Raw genomic sequence first — 18,537 nt, 5'->3', positions numbered from 1 at the left:
ATTTAATCTTTGTAAAATGTATTCATGCTGCAGCCTTCGCCCTATGTTGCTCCCTGTTGGTGGTGTCTAATTGAAATGTGTAATGTGTTTTTGTGAAACCACTTACTAAATAAATATTGTTAAATAAATAAGGGTATTTTGGGGGAGCCATCTGTGTCTATACCAAGAGGTATCATTGTCGATTTTCATAGAGAGAACTTAAAATCCAAACCCTTAACAAAAATATTAGTATATCCACTAACAAGTAAGTCATCAGCAGCTCTGTCTCATATTGAGGTATTATGTTCCAGTGCTGAAGGAGAGGTAATAATGTCCAAGCCCCTAATGAGAAGCACCAAGGACCCTGGCATAGAAGGTGTAATTAAGGACTTCATTCCAGAAACAGCTCCTAAAAACAGGTGATAGACACTTGGATCGTAAGATAATGCTATGCAATTCATGATGTTAGGATTGCTGCTCCTATGTGAAGATATTGTGGCCCTTGCCAGTGAGTAGAAGTAGTAGGATTCTCTTCTTAAAGGAAGAGTATGATGCATCCTTGGGACAGTATTATAAATTGCTCCCCTTATTGTATATTGCACTTGTAGTCCGTAGACATCCTCCTTTCAGACCTATGGTTTAGGCCTTCAAGCAGCGACAATGAGAACATTTGCACCCAGCCATAGTATGGCACTGCCACATTCCAATAGTTTACCATGCTTCTGTAGGCATTTCTGTCAAAACCTGGTATTGAAGGCGACCCAGAGGTAGTGTAAGGCTTCTAGGGGCATCTCCATAAGTGAACCCCTTGGTGTTGGGCAACAGGACACCTCAAACAAAAAAGGGTGTATAGCCAGGAGAGCATATCCTGTGAAATCCAGAAAAACAACCACAGGGGGTAGTGTAGCACCACAAAAAAATACACATCAGAGAATAAATCTTGCTGCAGGTCCACAAACGCCGCCTTAAGTGGAGCACAGCGCAAGACTTGGCAGGATACCTCGGGAAGACACCATAGGAAAATCTCAGAGGGATACAAGTCTTGAGTAAGCTACTCTTCGATGAAAACTAATGTGCAAGACAGTGGCTTGCATTTCTCGCAAATAAAAATTCATCACCAAGCACATCGGCCAAGGTGATGAATAAAAATCCTAAATGCGGACATAGATAGTGAACACCATATTTCGGAAGAAACCAGTGAACAGATGCATTTAATCTGTCTGGAGGACCAAGTATAAGGACCAGACAGTACCCTGGGTCTGTAGACAAGTGCAAGGTGCACATTGCAACAAAAAAGCTCAAGAACGAAATTGGATGTTTTGACTAGAGGGAAAGAAAGGACACTGGTACCAAAGTAAGGATGAGTACAAGAGCTGAGGTGAAAAAAATCCCTGCATGCACAGAGGGAAATTGAAGAATATAATTCAGGGTGGTGTGCACGGGTATGGGGAAGAGTAAATGCTTGGATTTCTTTTTTTTTTAAATTCGTTATGGCAAAAAATAATGTCCATTTTATGACCCTCTGCTTTGGCATTCCACTTGTCTGCAGGAAGGCCCACAGATTATACAGTAAGAAGGGATATTTAGGGCCTCATATCCATACCCTCTTTGTTCTCTAGCACTGGTACTAAAATTAGCTGCCTAGCACCAATACAGGCACCCTTGCACCGTAGTGGAAGGGTGCCTGCATTGCAGGAAATTATTGTTTATGTGCAGGAAGGTGTCTCTTCCTGCACATAAACAATCAGTAATGGTGATTTGTTACTTCTATGTGGGCTGCATTCTGCAGCACACATAGCAGTAGCAAATCTTCATTATTTAATGATTGTATTTGTGCAGGAAGACACGCCTTCCTGCACATAAACAATGAATAATGGCGTTTTGCTCTTTCTATGTGTGCTGCAGCACACATAGTAAAAGCAAAAACGAGGAGAAATAAAAGTATTTACTCCAGTATTGGAACTTTCATAGATTCACATGCTTGAATCATTCCCCGTTGTCGAGATGGGAGCCCCCAGTACATCAAAACAGCAATATATATATAAGCTACTGCAATGAAAAAAGGCCCAAAGGCTTTCACTTTAGTAGCCTATCGTTATCTCTATGAGCAAAAAGGACCAAAGCAAGCCCCAGCCAATCAGGCTTCCCCTCCCTCTAGAACCCTCCTGAGAGAAGCTCAATTCCCTCAGATTTTCTACTGCACGTCGTGCTAAGGTTTCTCCATTGAGCTCTGCTCAGACAAATCTCCAGAGAAGTCTATCTCTACTGTTTTTTCTTCAAAGAAAGTGGATTTCTTCAGCAAGTAAGGTGTCATCTTCTTACTTTACTTAAAGGAGCTGTATTTTGACAAAATTCAGCATGTCAGATGAGGAAAAGAAAAGTCTTTTTAGAACATGTAAAACCTGTGGGAAGAAAATACTTCACTTTAAAGACCCACACAAGGACTGCATTTATTCTCTCTATACTCACCATGTAGCCAAAGACTGCAAGATTTGTAGGACCTTTTCCATCAAAACCCCCAAGGACAGAGAGGGTAGGCTACTGATTTGGCTCCATAAGTTGAATCCAGATCAAACCCAGTGTCTGGTTCCGACAATGAGGAGTCCACCTCCTCTTCAAGAAAGTTAGAAAAAAGAGGCAGATCTCTTCAAGCCCACCATTCTGAGGATCCAACTAGAAAGGCTCATAAAAAGACCGAACAGGTGTCTTCTAAAGCTGGCAGTCCTTCCAGTTCTCCACACAGGAGATCTGTTTCATTTAAAAGACACTCTAAGGAACGTTCTGTCTCCTCAGAACGCAACAAAAGAGCCTTTTCTGAGCCTCCAACGCCGCCTCCTGTGGTAAAACATGTCTTTAAGAAACCGTCTGAAAAATCTGCTATGACGACACCGTCAACGAGAGCCCTGTCGCCGGCAGTGTCTAAAGGTGTCTTTACAGCCTCGTTGTTGACTACGTGTAGGAAGTTGGCTCTGTATATACTATTTCAAAGTAAGAAATAATGTGCATAGAGTCCAAGGGTTCCCCTTAGAGGTAAGACAGTGGCAAAATTAGATAATTCTAATGCTCTATTTTGTGGTAGTGTGGTCGAGCAGTAGGCTTATCAGCGGGTAGTGTTAAGCATTTTTTGTACACACACAGGCAATAAATGAGGAACACATACTCAAAGATTTACTCTTGGCCATTAAGTTTTTATATTGAAAAATATACTTTCTTCGTTTATTTCACGAACCACAGGTTCAAGATTTACAGTAAACACTTTAAACGCAAGGTACTTCGCTTAGATACTTTAGGAACTTTGAATAAAAGCAATATCATATACAGTCTTGGTAAAAATGGCAATAAGCTATTTTCAAAGTGGACACAGTGCAAAAATCAACAGTTCCTGGGGGAGGTAAGTAAAGGTTAGATTAGGAGGTTAGTAAAACACTCACAAGTCTCAGTTCTGGGGCATAGGCAGCCCACCGTAGGGGGTTCAAAGCAACCCCAAAGTTACCACACCAGCAGCTCAGGGCCAGTCAGGTGCAGAGGTCAAAGAGGTGCCCAAAACATAAAGGCGCCTATGAAGAACAGGGGTGCTCTGTTTCCAGTCTGCCAGCAGGTAAGTACCTGCATCCTCGGGGGGCAGTCCAGGGGTTTTTGTAGAGCACTGGGGGGACACAAGTAGGCACACAAAACACACCCTCAGCGGCACAGGGGCGGCCGGGTGCAGTATGCAAAGCAGGCATCGGGTTTCAGATAGAAAACAATGGAGGGACCCGGGGGTCACTCTAGCGGTGCAGGCAGGCACAGGGGGGGCTTCATGGGACAGCCACCACCTGAGCTAGGCAGAGGGTCGCCTGGGGGTAACTCCTGCGCTGAGGTTCGGTTCCTTCAGGTCCTGGGGGCTGCGGGTGCAGTGCTGGTTCCAGGCGTCGGGTCCCTTGTCACAGGCAGTCGTGGTCAGGGGGAGCCTCTGGATTCTCTCTGCAGGCGTCGCCGTGGGGGTTCAGGGGGGTTGTCTTTGGTTACTCACTGGCTCACCGGGTAGTCCTCCCTGAGGTGTTGGTTTTCTGAATTTCAAGCCGGGGGCATCGGGTGCAGAGTGAGAAGTCTCACGCTTCCGGCGGGAAACGTGCAGTCTTTGGAAGTTACTTCTTTGTTGCAAAGAAGTAGCTGGTTTTGAGCAGGGCTGCTGCTCACAGGAGTTTCTTGTTCCTTTAGTCCAGGGCAGTCCTCTAAGGCTTCAGAGGTCGCTGGTCCCTGTCGGATGTGTCGCTGGTTGCAGGTTTTCGAAGTTGGAGACAGGCCGGTAGGGCTGGGGCCAAAGCAGTTGTCATCTTCCTCCTTCTCTGCAGGATTGTAGGTCAGCAGTCCTTCTTGTTTCTTCAGGTTGCAGGAATCTAGTTTCCTAGGTTCTGGGGTGCCCCCAAATACTGAATTTAGAGGTGTGTTTAGGTCTGGGAGGGCATTAGCCAATGGCTACTGTCCTTGAGGTTGGCTACACCCTCTTTGTGCCTCCTCCCTGAAGGGAGGGGGGCACATCCCTAATCCTATTAGGGGAATCCTCTAATCTCAAGATGGAGGATTTCTCAAGGCAGGGGTCACCTCAGCTCAGGACACCTTAGGCATCAGGGCCCTTGGTACCAGTGGTACCAGTTACAAGGGACTTATCTGAGTGCCAGGGCTGTGCCAATTGTGGAAGCAAAGGTACAGTTTAAGGAAAGAACACTGGTGCTTGGGCCTGGCTAGCAGGGTCCCAGTATACTTTCAATCAAAACTTATCATCAGCAAAGGCAAAAAGTTAGGGGGTAACCATGCCAAGGAGGCATTTCCTTACACTATGACATCTACTGTCTCTACAGCTGCTTCCTCTTCAATTACGCTCTTTTCGACAATGTCCTTGTGGACGGCGTTTGTGGTCACTTCGCCCATCGCCTCTCCGTCGACGATGCTGCCAGAGAGACCGTCTACGATGGTGCTACTGTTGTCGGCTTCCTCGTTGGCAAGACTTTCTCCATTGTCAGTGCTGTCTCCATCGGCGATCCCGCCGGCGCTACCATCGTCGACGATGCCATCCACGTTGCCATCGACGATGCCGTCGACGAGAGTTAAAGGACATAGGAAGTCTGATTTCCTTTCCCCATTGGTGACATCTCCAAGTAGAGTATCGGCGTTGGTACCTACACATCTATTGGAACAAGAAGATTCGGAAGACGTAGGGCCTTTTGGGATTGCTCATAGCCCATCAGAATTGCATGTCAAGTGCCAGGATCTAGAGGAGGACATTCAGCATGAATCCGCACTAATTTTATCCTCAACCCCACCAGTATCCCTATCAAGAACAGATGGTTTCTTTGCCAGGATCGCTCATAGCTGACTTGCAGCTGATGCTGGATGACTATAGTAGGCGGTTTCCACCAGCTGGCTTGGAGGTACAGCAACCTTCTATCACACCCTCTGTGCCACTTTCTTCTACTCTGGTTCATCCAGGGTCCAGCCATTGCATGTACCACCACAGATACCAGCTTCAATCCCTACACAGGACCTGTCCTCCTCTGATGATGACAGAGAGGAGCGAGAATTGCCTGATGCCATAACAGAGTGGGATGATTATCAGATTCCTACGCCATCCTCACCCTCCCCGGTTTCAGTGGATTCCCCTCCTGGTGACATCAGGGGTTTTCATAACTTGCTGGAAAGAGCTGCAAAGAGATTTGAGCTGCCCATGCCCACGAAGCAGATGGACTGCTTCTTGTATGATTTCAAGGAATCATTTCAGAAAAGTGTGAAATCTATGCCAATTGTGGACTATATTTGGGATGAGGGCATCAAGGTAATGAAGAACCCGGCGACAGTCACCCCGGTTCTGCCTCGCCTTGACAAGAAATATAAGTCCCCTGAAAACTCTCCGGCCTGCCTCATGGGCATCCCAAACCAGACTCAGTCATTGCCCAGGCGGCGCAACGTAGATCTAGAAACCCTTCAGCACCAGTCTCTACTCCACCAGACAAGGAGGGTAGGAGGCTTGATAATATAGGCAAATGTTTTTCTTTGGTGGCTTCGCTTATAATAAGAGCCTCTAATTCTTTGGCTATCATAGGCAGATATGATAGACAGCTGTGGGCGGACATTGCGCCCTATCTGGATCAGCTGCCAGAGGATTCTAAATTGGAAGCCAAGAAAGTCTTGCAGGAAGGGGAGAGGTCTTCTGCCGAAGTCATAGACTGTGCGATGGATATCGCCACCACGGCTTTCTGACCGTTGGCGGGTGCCGTGGTTCTCAGAAGGCAGGGTTGGCTCCAGGCGACTTCGTTTAGACCCGAAATTCAAAACAAAATTCTGGACCTTCCTTTTGATGGCGAAGCCCTATTCGGGAAGCATAATGATGATGCCCTTCAATTCATAAAGACGGATACTGACACAGCCAGGTCCCTTGGCACTCTACAGTTTAAAAGACTGCCCTTTCGGGGAGCTAGAGATCGGGGGTATTCATCGAATAGAGGAGGCACCCAACAGTATAGATACCCCTCTGTCTCTGAGGCTTCTCAGTCCTTTCGTTCCCAGTTCCAACAGAGACTGCCTCCGCAAGCGGCTTATTCAAGACCTTCACAGAGAGGAAAAGCTGGAAGGCAAGCGAAAGACACAGGGCGTAGGCAATGACTTTCTAGCGTCTCCGGCTGCGAACCTTCCCTTGGATACAAAACTAGGGGGAAGGATTTCCCTTTGTTTTCAAAATTGGCAAAAGATAACATCAGACCAATGGGTCCTAAATCTCATTCAATTTGGCCATACTTTGGAATTCTTGCAGTACCCTCCTACAAGACCTCCCCCACCCTCAAAGGGTCAAGCACTTGCATCTGCTCAAGCAGGAAGTCGAGTCCATGCCCCTCAAGGGAGCTCTAGAGAGGGTTCCACATCAGGACAAAATAAAGGGTTACTACTCTTGATTCTTCTTGTTCGAAAGAAGTGGAAAAGTTGGTGCCCAATCCTAGACCTCAAGGATCTCAATACTTATCTCAAGAAACAATCATTCCGTGTGATCACCCTAACAGACATCCTGTCCCTTCTAAACCCGGGGGATTACATGTCCACCCTTGATGTGCAGGACGCATATTTCCATCCATATTCCTATACACCCTTCCCACAGGAAGTACCTCAGATTTGTAGTAGCCGGAGACCATTTCCAGTTCAAAGTGGTATCCTTCGGTCTGAAATCGGCCCCCAGAATCTTTACCAAGTGCTTTGCTCCAGTAGCAGCTTTCCTCAGGAGGCAGAACCATCAAGTCTTCCCATATCTGGATGACTGGCTGGTCAAGGCCAGATCCAGGTCTCAGGCACGGAAGTCCACAAGCGTTTGCATCGAGCTGTTCACGAACCTGGGCTTAACTGCGAAAAGTCAGCCTTCCAGCCCTTAAAGAGGAGAACTTTTCTTGGGGCAATATTGGACACTTCCACCAACAATGCAACTCCTACAGAGGACAGACGGAGGAAACTCATATCCCTCGCAAGTCGCTTCAAATCCCTGTTAGGGATGATGTCCTCCTGCATTCCACTGGTACCTTTCTGTCGTCTAAGAATGAGGCCCCTGCAGGAGCAGCTAGATCTTTAGTGGATGCAATCCTGGGGGTCTTTTGACGATGTCATCAGAATAACAAAGCCCATCATATCACCTCTAGCTTGGTGGACTAAGGAGTCTCACTTAGCGAGGGGACTTTCTTTTCTTCCCCAACAAGCTCCATGGGTGATAACTACAAACGCTTCTCTCGAGGGTTGGGGTGCCTTCCTCCAAAACCTACAAGTCAGGGGCAAATGGAAACCTCATCAGAAGGTCTTTCACATCTATTACCTTGAATTGAAAGCGGTTTGACTGGCGCTTTGCGCTTTACTTCCAAAAATAAAAGGTTCATCAATACTCATTTGGACGGACAACACTACAACAATGCATTATATCAACAAGCAGGGAGGAACCAGGTCTCTTCTCTTATCGAGAGAATCTCAGCACATTTGGGAATGGTTCATCAGCCACCAGATAAGCCTTCGAGCGGAATATGTCCCAGGCGTACAGAACATCATTGCGGATTCTCTGAGCAGGTCCCGATCGTCCAACCACGAATGGGAGTCTTGAATCAAGTCTTCTCCCTATGGGGAAAACCAAACCTGGATCTCTTCGCCACCCAGCAGAAAGCGAAATGCCAGTTCTTCGCAAGTCGGGATCACCATCGGGCTCTTGGGGGAATGGGTTTTCCATGGCATGGTCAGAAATGTATGCTTATGCGTTTCCTTCCATTTCCCTAATACCAAGAGTTCTGGCGAAGATCAAGATTGAACGCTGCAAGCTCTTTCTGATTGCTCCGGCATGGCCTCGTCAGTTTTGGTATACAGAACTCCTTCACCTCTCACAGAACTAGAGCATCCCTCTACCAGTGATGCCCTCCCTGCTAACAATGAACGAGGGCCAGGTTCTCCATCCGGATCCGGCTTCACTTCACTTGACAGCCTGGCTACTGAACACCATGAGTTTGCTCATCTCGATATACCTTCGGATTGTAGAGTCATCCTTGCCAGAGCTGCAGCTGAGAGTACCAGCAAATGTTATTGTCTGAAGTGGAGGAGGTTTTACTCATGGTGTGCACAATCTCAGGTGCATCCTTTTTATTCATCGCCACAGCAGATACTGCCTTATCTTCTCCTCCTGGCCAGATCGGGTTTGGTTATTTCCTCAATTAAGGTCCACTTGGCAGCGATTTCCCGATATAGGCGTACAGAAAACTTACCTCCTTTGTGGTCTGCAAGGGTCATAAAGCTGTTTCTTAAAGGCCTGTTCAGGTCTTTCCCTCCAGTTGGGCCTCCTCCTCTATCATGGCACCTTAATTTGGTCTTGTCTCAATTAATGAAACTTCTGTTTGAGCCAATTCACAAGGCAGATTTGAAGTTTTTATCCTAGAAGGTCTCTCTCCATCTTGCTCTTACCTCAGCCAGAAGAGTGAGTGAGATTCAGGCATTCACTATCCAAGATCCTTTCTTGCAGTTCAGTAGAAACAAGGTAATTTTACGAACAAACCCAAAATTTATACCTAAAGTCCTGTTGGATTTTCATATAAACCACCCGTTGGTCCTGAAGTCATTCTTTCCAAATCCGTCGACGCCAGCAGAGCAGGCTCTGCATTCATTGGACTTTCAGAGGTGCCTGAAGTTTTATCTCGATAGAACTAAGCAATTTAGACAATCAAACCAGCTTTTTGTGGCATTTAGTGCTCCGCGTAAAGGCCGAGTATTATCCAAGCAGGGGATTGCAAGGTGGATAGCCTCTGCGATTAACTATTGTCATACAGCGGCAGGAAAACCCTTGCAGAATCCAGCACGTGCACATTCAACAAGGAAAATGGCTGCATCCATGGCGCTTTTTGCAGGAGTGCCCATCCAGCACATCTGCAGGGCAGCCATGTGGAAATCAACGCATACTTTTGCGAAACATTACTGTAAGGAAATGACTCCCTGTTGCAGACACCCCCCCTTTTTGCCTGATACTGATGCTGACTTGACTGAGAAGTGTGCTGGGACCCTGCTAACCAGGCCCCAGCACCAGTGTTCTTTCACCTAAAATGTACCATTGTTTCCACAATTGGCACACCCCTGACACACAGATAACTCCCTTGTAAAAGGTACCAGTGGTACCAAGGGCCCTGTGACCAGGGAAGGTCCCTAAGGGCTGCAGCATATGTTGTGCCACCCTAAGGGACCCCTCACCTAACACATGCACACTGCCATTGCAGATTGTGTGTGTTGGTGGGGAGAAAAAGGCAAAGTCGACATGGCATCCCCCTCAGGATGCCATGCACACAAAATACTGCCTGTGGCATAGGTAAGTCACCCCTCTAGCAGGCCTTACAGCCCTAAGGCAGGGTGCACTATACCACAGGTGAGGGCATAGCTGCATGGTCTATTCTTAGACATTGTAAGTACAGTTGTGGCCATATTAAGTATATGGTCTGGGAGTTTGTCAAAAACGAACTCCACAGCTCCATAATGGCTACACTGAATACTGCAAAGTTTGATATCAAACTTCTCAGAATAATAAACCCACACTGATGCCAGTGTTGGATTTATTTAAAAAAATGCACCCAGAGGGCATCTTAGAGATGCCCCCTGTATTTTACCCAATTGTTCAGTGCAGGACTGACTGGTCTGTGCCAGCCTGCTGCTGAGAGATGAGTTTCTGACCCCATGTGGTGAGGGCCTTTGTGCTCTCTGAGGACAGAAACAAAAGCCTGCTCTGGGTGGAGATGCTTCACACCTTCCCCCTGCAGGAACTGTAACACCTAGCAGTGAGCCTCAAAGGCTTAGGCTTCGTGTTACAATGCCCCAGGGCACTCCAGCTAGTGGAGATGCCCGCCCCCTGGACACAGCCCCCACTTTTGGCGGCAAGTCCAGGGGAGATAATGAGAAAAACAAGGAGGAGTCACCCACCAGTCAGGACAGCCCCTAAGGTGTCCTGAGCTGAGGAGACCCCTACCTTTAGAAATCTTTCATCTTGGTTTTGGAGGATTCCCCCCAATAGGATTAGGGATGTGCCCCCCTGCCCACAGGGAGGAGGCACAAAGGAGGGTGTAGCCACCCTCAAGGACAGTAGCCATTGGATACTGCCCTCCCAGACCTAAACACACCCCTAAATTCAGTATTTAGGGGCTCCCAGAACCTAGGAAACCAGATTCCTGCAACCTGAAGACGAAGAAGGACTGCTGACCTGAAGCCCTGCAGACAAGACGGAGACACCATCTGCTTTGGCCCCAGCCCTACCGACCTGTCTCCCCACTTCGAGAAAAACTGCAAACAGCGACGCATCCCACAGGGTCCAGCGACCTCTGAAGCCTCAGAGGACTACCCTGCATCTAAAAGGACCAAGAAGCTCCCGAGAACAGCGGCCCTGTTTCAACAAAACTGCAACTTTGCAACAAAGAAGCAACTTTTTAAGACCACACGTTTCCCGCCGGATGCGTGAGACTTTCCACTCTGCACCCGACGCCCCCGGCTCAACCTGCGGAAAACTAACTCTACAGGGAGGACTCCTCAGCGACTGGGAGCCCATGAGTAGCCAGAGTTGACCCCCCTGAGCCCCCACAGCGACGCCTGCAGAGGAAATCCAGAGGCTCCCCCTGACCACAACTGCCTGTTTCAAGGAACCAGACGCCTGGAAACCACACTGCACCACAGCCCTAGGACCTGAAGGAACCGAACTCCAGTGCAGGAGCGACCCCCAGGCGACCCTCTTCCTAGCCCAGGTGGTGGTTACCCCGAGGAACCCCCCCCCCCCGTGCCTGCCTGCATCGTTGAAGAGACCCCCGGGTCTCCCCTTTGATTCCTATTGAAAACCCGACGCCTGTTTGCACTCTGCACCCGGCCACCCCGTGCCGCTGAGGGTGTACTTTCTGTGCCTGCTTGTGTCCCCCCCTGTGCCCTACAAAACCCCCTGGTCTGCCCTCCGAAGTCGCGGGTGCTTACCTGCTGGCAGACTGGAACCGGGGCACCCCTATTTCCATTGAAGCCTATGTGTTTTGGGCACCACTTTGACCTCTGCACCTGACCGGCCCTGAGCTGCTGGTATGGTAACTTTGGGGTTGCCTTGAACCCCCAACGGTGGGCTACCTTGGACCCAACTTTGAACCCTGTAAGTGTTTTACTTACCTGTGAACTTAACAATTACTTACCTCCCCCAGGAACTGTTGATTTTTGCACTGTGTCCATTTTTAAAATAGCTTATTGCCATTTTTGCCAAAACCGTACATGCTATTGTGATAATTCAAAGGTCCTAAGATACCTGAGTGAAATACCTTTCATTTAAAGTATCGTTTGTAAATCTTGAACCTTAAAATAAACTAAGAAAAGATATTTTTCTGTATAAAAACCTATTGGCCTGGAATTGTCTTTGAGTGTGTGTTCCTCATTTATTGCCTGTGTGTGTACAACAAATGCTTAACACTACCCTCTGATAAGCCTACTGCTCGACCACACTACCACAAAATAGAGCATTAGAATTACCCCTTTTTGCCACTATCTTACCTCTAAGGGGAACCCTTGGACTCTGTGCACACTATTTCTTACTTTGAAATAGTATATACAGACCTAACTTCCTACAATTACTGTTTAGAAGAAACTCAGCAAGGTGATATGGCAGTAGGACAAACGGTTTTACGACATCTTTTCCAGTAACGGTGAGCTGTTGTATTTCTTTATTCCTTTTTTCCCGCCAGCCCAGTTTACTTTGCGAACATTGTATAGATTTGTCTCTTCCTTTAAGGTTGTGATATTTCTTATTTTTCTACTCAAGGTGACGTTCTCTTATCATATTTATTGCTCATCTAATACTGTATCTTTCCTACATGATCTTTTTTCTTCAATGATTCTGCTAATATATGTATGTTCCAGGACTTTATGTAGAGATGTATATAAGTACATGTACAGGTATGGATTGATGCTATACAATGTGCTCCATTACTGCTTGCTATTCTGATTCAAGCATGTGAATCTATGAAAGTTCCAATACTAGAGTAAGAAAATAAGTTACTTACCTGTAACTGTAGTTCTCCAGTATTGGAATCTTTCATAGATTCACATACGACCCTTCCTCCTCCCCTGTGAAGCTCACCGTTTACTGTTTCTCTTCAGATACTCTGACACTTGTGCTTGAGAAAATCTGAGGGAATGGAGCTTCTCAGGACGGTTCTAGAGGGAGGGGACTCCTGATAGGCTAGGGAGTGATTTGGTCTCTTTTGCTCATAGAGATAAAGATAGGCTACTAAAGTGAAAGCCTTTGGGCCTTTTTTTCATTGCAGTAGCTTATATATATTGCTGTTTTGATGTACCAGGGGCTCCCATCTCGACGACGGGGAAGGATTCAAGCATGTCAATCTATGAAAGATTCCAATACTGGAGAACTACAGTTACAGGTAAGTAACTTATTTTCTTCTCCTTGTTGTTCCACTCTAACACCACCCCTGGGGTGGCGTTCGTTTTTTGACGCTGACTCAGGTTTATGATTTCTGGTAAATCTGGGACAGTGTCAAAAGCAACGGATGTTGTGTGGAAACCCCTGGTTGACCATTGTGTAGAAAAGGGACATCGGGAAAGTGAACTGAAATGGATTATTCATGAGAAAGTTGTAGCATCTCATGTTGATATTGATAGATGCAGAAGAAAAATAAGTTTTTGGGATTTACTTTTTGGGCACAGTAAACCAAGGACTTAATGACAAAATTCCTTGGGAAAACGCATTCCTTTGAGACATCAAGCCTGTCGCAAGCGCTTCCTTTCTCTTTCAGAACAACACTGTAATAAACATCTTGGATTTCGTTTAGACAGTGCTTCTTACAGTTCTTCTGTGGTTGTTCTCTTTATTGACAGTTTGAGGACTACATCTATATCGTGGTTTGGTTAATATCATCATTCTTGATAGCATAGTTCTTTTGAACTTTATACTTTAAGACGTCTGAACCAATAATATTCCTTTATTAGGATGTGGGGCTTTTAATTATTTCGCCATACTTGTATATTTTTCCTTACTTTGTTTTAGCCTGAGGATTCTCCTTAATATGGTGCTTGTATTATCCATCCCATGAGTTGATCTCGGTTAATTTCTTTGTTCAAAAATACATTTCCCGACCCTGAAATTTTGACATCCGCAGGGGCTGGGGAATGATACAATCTTTTGGGTTCAATTATATAGGTTGTTTTGTTTTGCAACTCGGGGTCTCATTTTTATGACAACCTCAAACCCATATGGGATGTTTACATATTTTTCTTTTTTGTTGAAACAAATATTTCAATATGGCAGCCACTCATACTTGATTCACTGTTGCTGTCTGTGCAGTTCGTCGTTTAATAAAGAACTGCTTCACCCTGGAGTACAAATACTTCCGGGTGATGTTGATCTTGAAAAGATAAAGTAACCATAAGATGTGTTGTAAGGTATTTTTGAAATCGGGCGGCAATATAGAGGCTGTTTTTACATCTAATTAAGTGATTCCATATCATTCTTAGGTGTGTCTAAAATCATCTCTTTCGCATGTTTTTTAATGCATTAAAGGATTCCCTTTTCAAAGATGAGTACAGAGGAGGACACTTATATTTTCTGAGTGCTTGGAGCTCTGTGATTCTCCTATACAGTAGTAAGGAGCCTGCGCTTTAAATATTTCTATCCACTCTTGATGGGAACAAAACTATGTAAATTAGCTAGTAGCACTTTGGTTGCTTTTAAACTATATTGCATGAGGCTAACGGCTTTTTTCACTATTGAAAGCTGGCAGAGAAGCGTCTTCATGCAGTGATAAGCAGCAATACCTACAGCAGGAGTGGAAGCACTAGACAACAGATAATCCATGCCTATGTGCATGGAGTTATACCTTTGGACATCTATTCACGTAGTGGGGATAAAAAACTTTTTTGCATGATATATTAGATTACCTTTGGGATGAAGCCACCACGTATGGTCTCTATATCTCTGTTTTGTCTTTCTTCTTATCTTTCCCTTTCTCTATTTTCTTTTCTCTTTCCTCTTTTCTTCTCTTTCATTCTTTTGTTGTCAAGCCATTATCTCTAATGCTAATACTTTATATTACAGGTATAGGGCCTATAAATGCCATAGCTTCTCCTGGGATGGCTCTATATAATTTTACAATTGCCGTGTGCCCTGAAGAAGGTGTGTGACCTCTTTTGGTCAATTTTCACCGAAACTCGCGTCAGCACCACCATTAAGGACAAGGACGGTCTATTGGATTTAAACTCCCTCCTCATAAACATCTCCTGTGACCTATGGGCCTATGGATACCGGCCTTCATTAATAAATAATCATGATCAATGTGTACATGCACTAAAACAGGAGTAGATAATCTAATATGATTATATATCCTCTGAACATTGAGAACCTGCAAATCAAGTGACATTGTTTGAAAACAGAAAGGGATCATATAGGACTATTTGCTGTGAAGATGTATCTGCATTTCCCTTTTTATGGAGGGTTATGACGTGTCTTTAGTTTCTTGCATATGCTGGCTTTTCTGTTTTTACTTAGTATGATTGTGAGGGTATGAATATGAGCTTTTTTATTCTTTATCTTCTATTTTTCTGTTTTCCTCCCAGGAGTTATAGGATATTTTGCAGTATATATACGATTACAATATTGAAACAAATAATATTATTATTGTTTAATAAATGGATACAGAATAAATTGCTATAAAATATGTGGATATGAATGGACATTTAGGATTTTGGCTTGATGAGTTTTCTTCTTTATACTTGGGGATTCCGTCTTCTTGGAACCATTAGTGAGGGTGGGTTATTTTCATTTTGTTGTTGTGTGGAAACGCCCGCAGCAACACCCATTGCATTCCCCTCAGATGTAGAAAACGTAGTCGGTGGGGGGCATATTTATAAGGCAGCATTAAGCTACGCATAGTGGCTTAGCGACACATTGTAAATATGGAAACGGGCCACCGGAACATCATTGAAAGTGATTCTTCAGTGGCACTTAGGACTTGTAAGTGAGCCCCTTAGTCTTTAGAACTAATCTAGAGTCCCTGCTCCTAGAAGAGGTTCTGGCCGCTGACCATAATGGGAAGTTTCACGTTGACTTGACTCTGTGCTTCAAAGAAGAGGGTCTAGGGTTCATGATTCTCATGTTACTCTGATTCCTTAGGATAGGTATCTTTGTCCCTAATACTACATTTTTAAAGGTCATGATAAAGGGAATTTCTGTAATCCCTCACTCTGCGGGATGTTATTAGGATCCCTAAGGTCGTCTGTAGCTTTGGGGATGACTGGGAAGCTTGCAACAAATGGCTACTGGCAGTGGGGTCAATGGCTGTAGATGAAGCTCAATTGGATTATTGTTTCACCCTCAAGTGGCAAAGTCCCAGAGTGCTGCCACTCATTGGCATTAATCCAGCTGCATTGATGTGCATCTACATATAAAGGGCCGAGATCTCACTTTTGAATACTCAATTCCACCGCCACATTAAGGGGGTTTTACGTTGGTATGCGACACCACAGTGGTGTCCACATATGATCTATAATGTGAATTGATGTAATTCAGGGGGACACACTGCTCTGATGTAAAGACCCTAAGATCACAGTCTGGTGTACTGTCTCATCATATCTAATTTCTGTTCCCTCTCAGGTCATTTCCTGTTTCACCTATGCAGCTTTCACAGGGCTCTACGTTGCAGGCACCACTGTTGCTCTCTTTGTGGAGGTGAACAGCATCTTTCTGCACACCCGCCTCCTGCTGAAGCTCTGCAATGCCCAAGACTCAGCCCTATATAGGGTGAACCGCTACCTGAACATACTGACCTTTGTCTCCTTCAGGCTAGGTGCCCACTTCTTCATCACCTGGTTCCTCCTGTCGAACCTCTGGATATTGCCAAAGGCCACCTTCTACTTTGGTGCCATGACCACCATCAACATTGTTATCCTCATCTACTTTTACCGCCTCATTCGGGCAGACTTCTTTCCACGATCGAGGTTCCAGGGGAACACCATGAGAAGTTATGATGAGAATAAATTCCTGAATGATTGAATGGCAGCAGGAGCACAAAATCAGAAACAGGCAAGAGCTCCAAGGAGCCGAGTGAAATGGGTGCAAGGTAAAGTAGGAGTCCGAAGGATCCGCAAGCACTAGGTGTAACAGGTCGTGGAAGAGTCAGGGAAATGAGGAAGGAATTGTGGAGTTATTGAGCCTTGGAGGGTTTAGGGTGTCATTGGGTTTAAGAACTGAGGGGGGGTCACATCAGTCTACAAAGTCTGGGGCATTAGGGAACAAAGGCCTAGAAACGAAAGTCACTAAAATCTAGGGGCCACAGGTTATTTTAGTCAAGAAAGCATGAAAAGTTACAGTGTTTAAAAAGGAATGAGGGGGGCAAACGTCTCAATCAAAAGCATATTAGAATCATCAACCCTGAACTTCCATTACTGCCACACACAGACATCAGACTCTTGCCAGTTACATCATGATGTGCCCCAAGCTCACAAGTGACAAGAAACCCCGGCAACTAGAGGAACTTCATATTCAGCTGTGGTGTTCAACCTTGCCAATGACACCAGAGGACCTTGGAATGCATCTCCGGATATTGTCAGAGCCTGGAATATTTCCAATCATGGTATTAAAAGAAATGTTACAATTTTTATAGCCAATCTTATTTTCTTTGTTCAACTTCTGAATGCAGGGTATGAGCATGGAGGAGAGTTTATATCAGCGGAATAGCATGAGAATATCCTATACCTATTGAGACCCTATCACTTCCCCTGATGTCCTGACTCACACTGGCAGCTTTGAGCTATCAGACTGATATCAGACGACTATCACACTGACACCAGGAGACTCACTGACATCACAAGGCTGTCAAACTGACAACCTAGAAACTATCGCAGTGACACCAGGAAACTATCACACTGATACCATCAGACTGTCACACTGAGACTGGAAGACTATCACACTGACAGCGCACGACTCACCCTGACATCCTGAGTCTTATTGCTTTGACACCTGGAGACTATTGCACTGACAACCTGCACCTGTTAAACCAAGATTCTGTCACGCTGACAGGATGCTGTCACACGGGCAGCACGAGATTCGTACTTACAACTTGAAATAATCTTACTGACAACTATAGGCTCTCACACTCACGCCTGAGAGTATCACAGTGAGAGCACACGGCGCATCAAACTGACAACCGGTGAGACTATCAGACTGTCACACAGCTTGGAACTAAAATGTGGGCATCTCCAGACAATTACATTAACATTAGGAGAGTATCACACTGAGAGCACAATAATGTCACACTCACATCCGGGGACCAGCATGTTGACACCAGGAGACCATCCTGCTGACAACCTGCGACTATCATGCTGGCACAAGGAGACTATCATACTGAAAATCTACGACTATCTCACTGAAACCAGGAGACTTATCATTCGGAAAGCAAAAGACTATCAAACCGAAAACCTGGGAATATCACACTGACAACCAGGAACTCGAGAATATCGCACTGACACTAGGAGGTTATCCCCATGACAACCTAGGACTAGCACTCTGATACCCGAAGACTATTGCACTGACATCACAAAGTATGCAATATTTCAATGAAGCTTCCTGGATGGCTACTTGTGGCCTCTGTTTTCAGGTAGCTCGTCTAGCTCAGACTCACCTGGAGGTTTGGTGAGTAAAGTTTATCACCTCGAATGTCAGACATCTTAGGAGCAAAGCAATGGTAGTCAGCAATGGCCATTGCTCTAAGAACAGTTAGCTCTCTAAGCATAGTATCTCCTCTGTCTGGTTTTGATGCACAACCCTATCTTCCTTTCATTTCCATCCCAAAAATATGAGGTGTCTGACTGCTCTTAGATTGCTGCATGGGGGAAGCAATACTTTGAGTGTATGAACGAGAGATGTGGGCAGTGATTTATGTGGGATGTTAGAGTTGGTGGGAGTCTCTAAAAGGAACGTGTACAAAGATGAGTAACTGGGAACCCTTTACTGGAAGTATAACTTATAAAGCTAAGGTTTGGCCCAATATATGTGAATTAGAACCT

General features: G+C 45.5%; 1 protein-coding gene across 2 annotated transcripts in view; it reads left to right on the top strand.

Moving 5' to 3' along the window:
* The window catches only part of LOC138285807 (TLC domain-containing protein 1-like), a 131,116-nt gene extending 113,986 nt beyond the window's left edge, over window positions 1-17,130 (top strand). For both annotated transcript variants that reach the window (XM_069226201.1, XM_069226200.1), the window contains exon 4: window positions 16,127-17,130. In XM_069226201.1, the coding sequence (XP_069082302.1) occupies window positions 16,127-16,525 (399 nt within the window). In that variant the 3' untranslated portion in view covers window positions 16,526-17,130. The remainder of the gene's footprint in view (window positions 1-16,126) is intronic.
* The last annotated feature ends 1,407 nt before the right edge of the window (window positions 17,131-18,537 follow it).

The sequence above is a fragment of the Pleurodeles waltl genome, chromosome 3_1, assembly GCF_031143425.1.
Source record: "Pleurodeles waltl isolate 20211129_DDA chromosome 3_1, aPleWal1.hap1.20221129, whole genome shotgun sequence".
NCBI lineage: Eukaryota > Metazoa > Chordata > Amphibia > Caudata > Salamandridae > Pleurodeles > Pleurodeles waltl.
The sequence above is the reverse complement of the archived record's forward strand: the minus strand, read 5'-3'. Positions and strand labels throughout refer to the sequence as shown.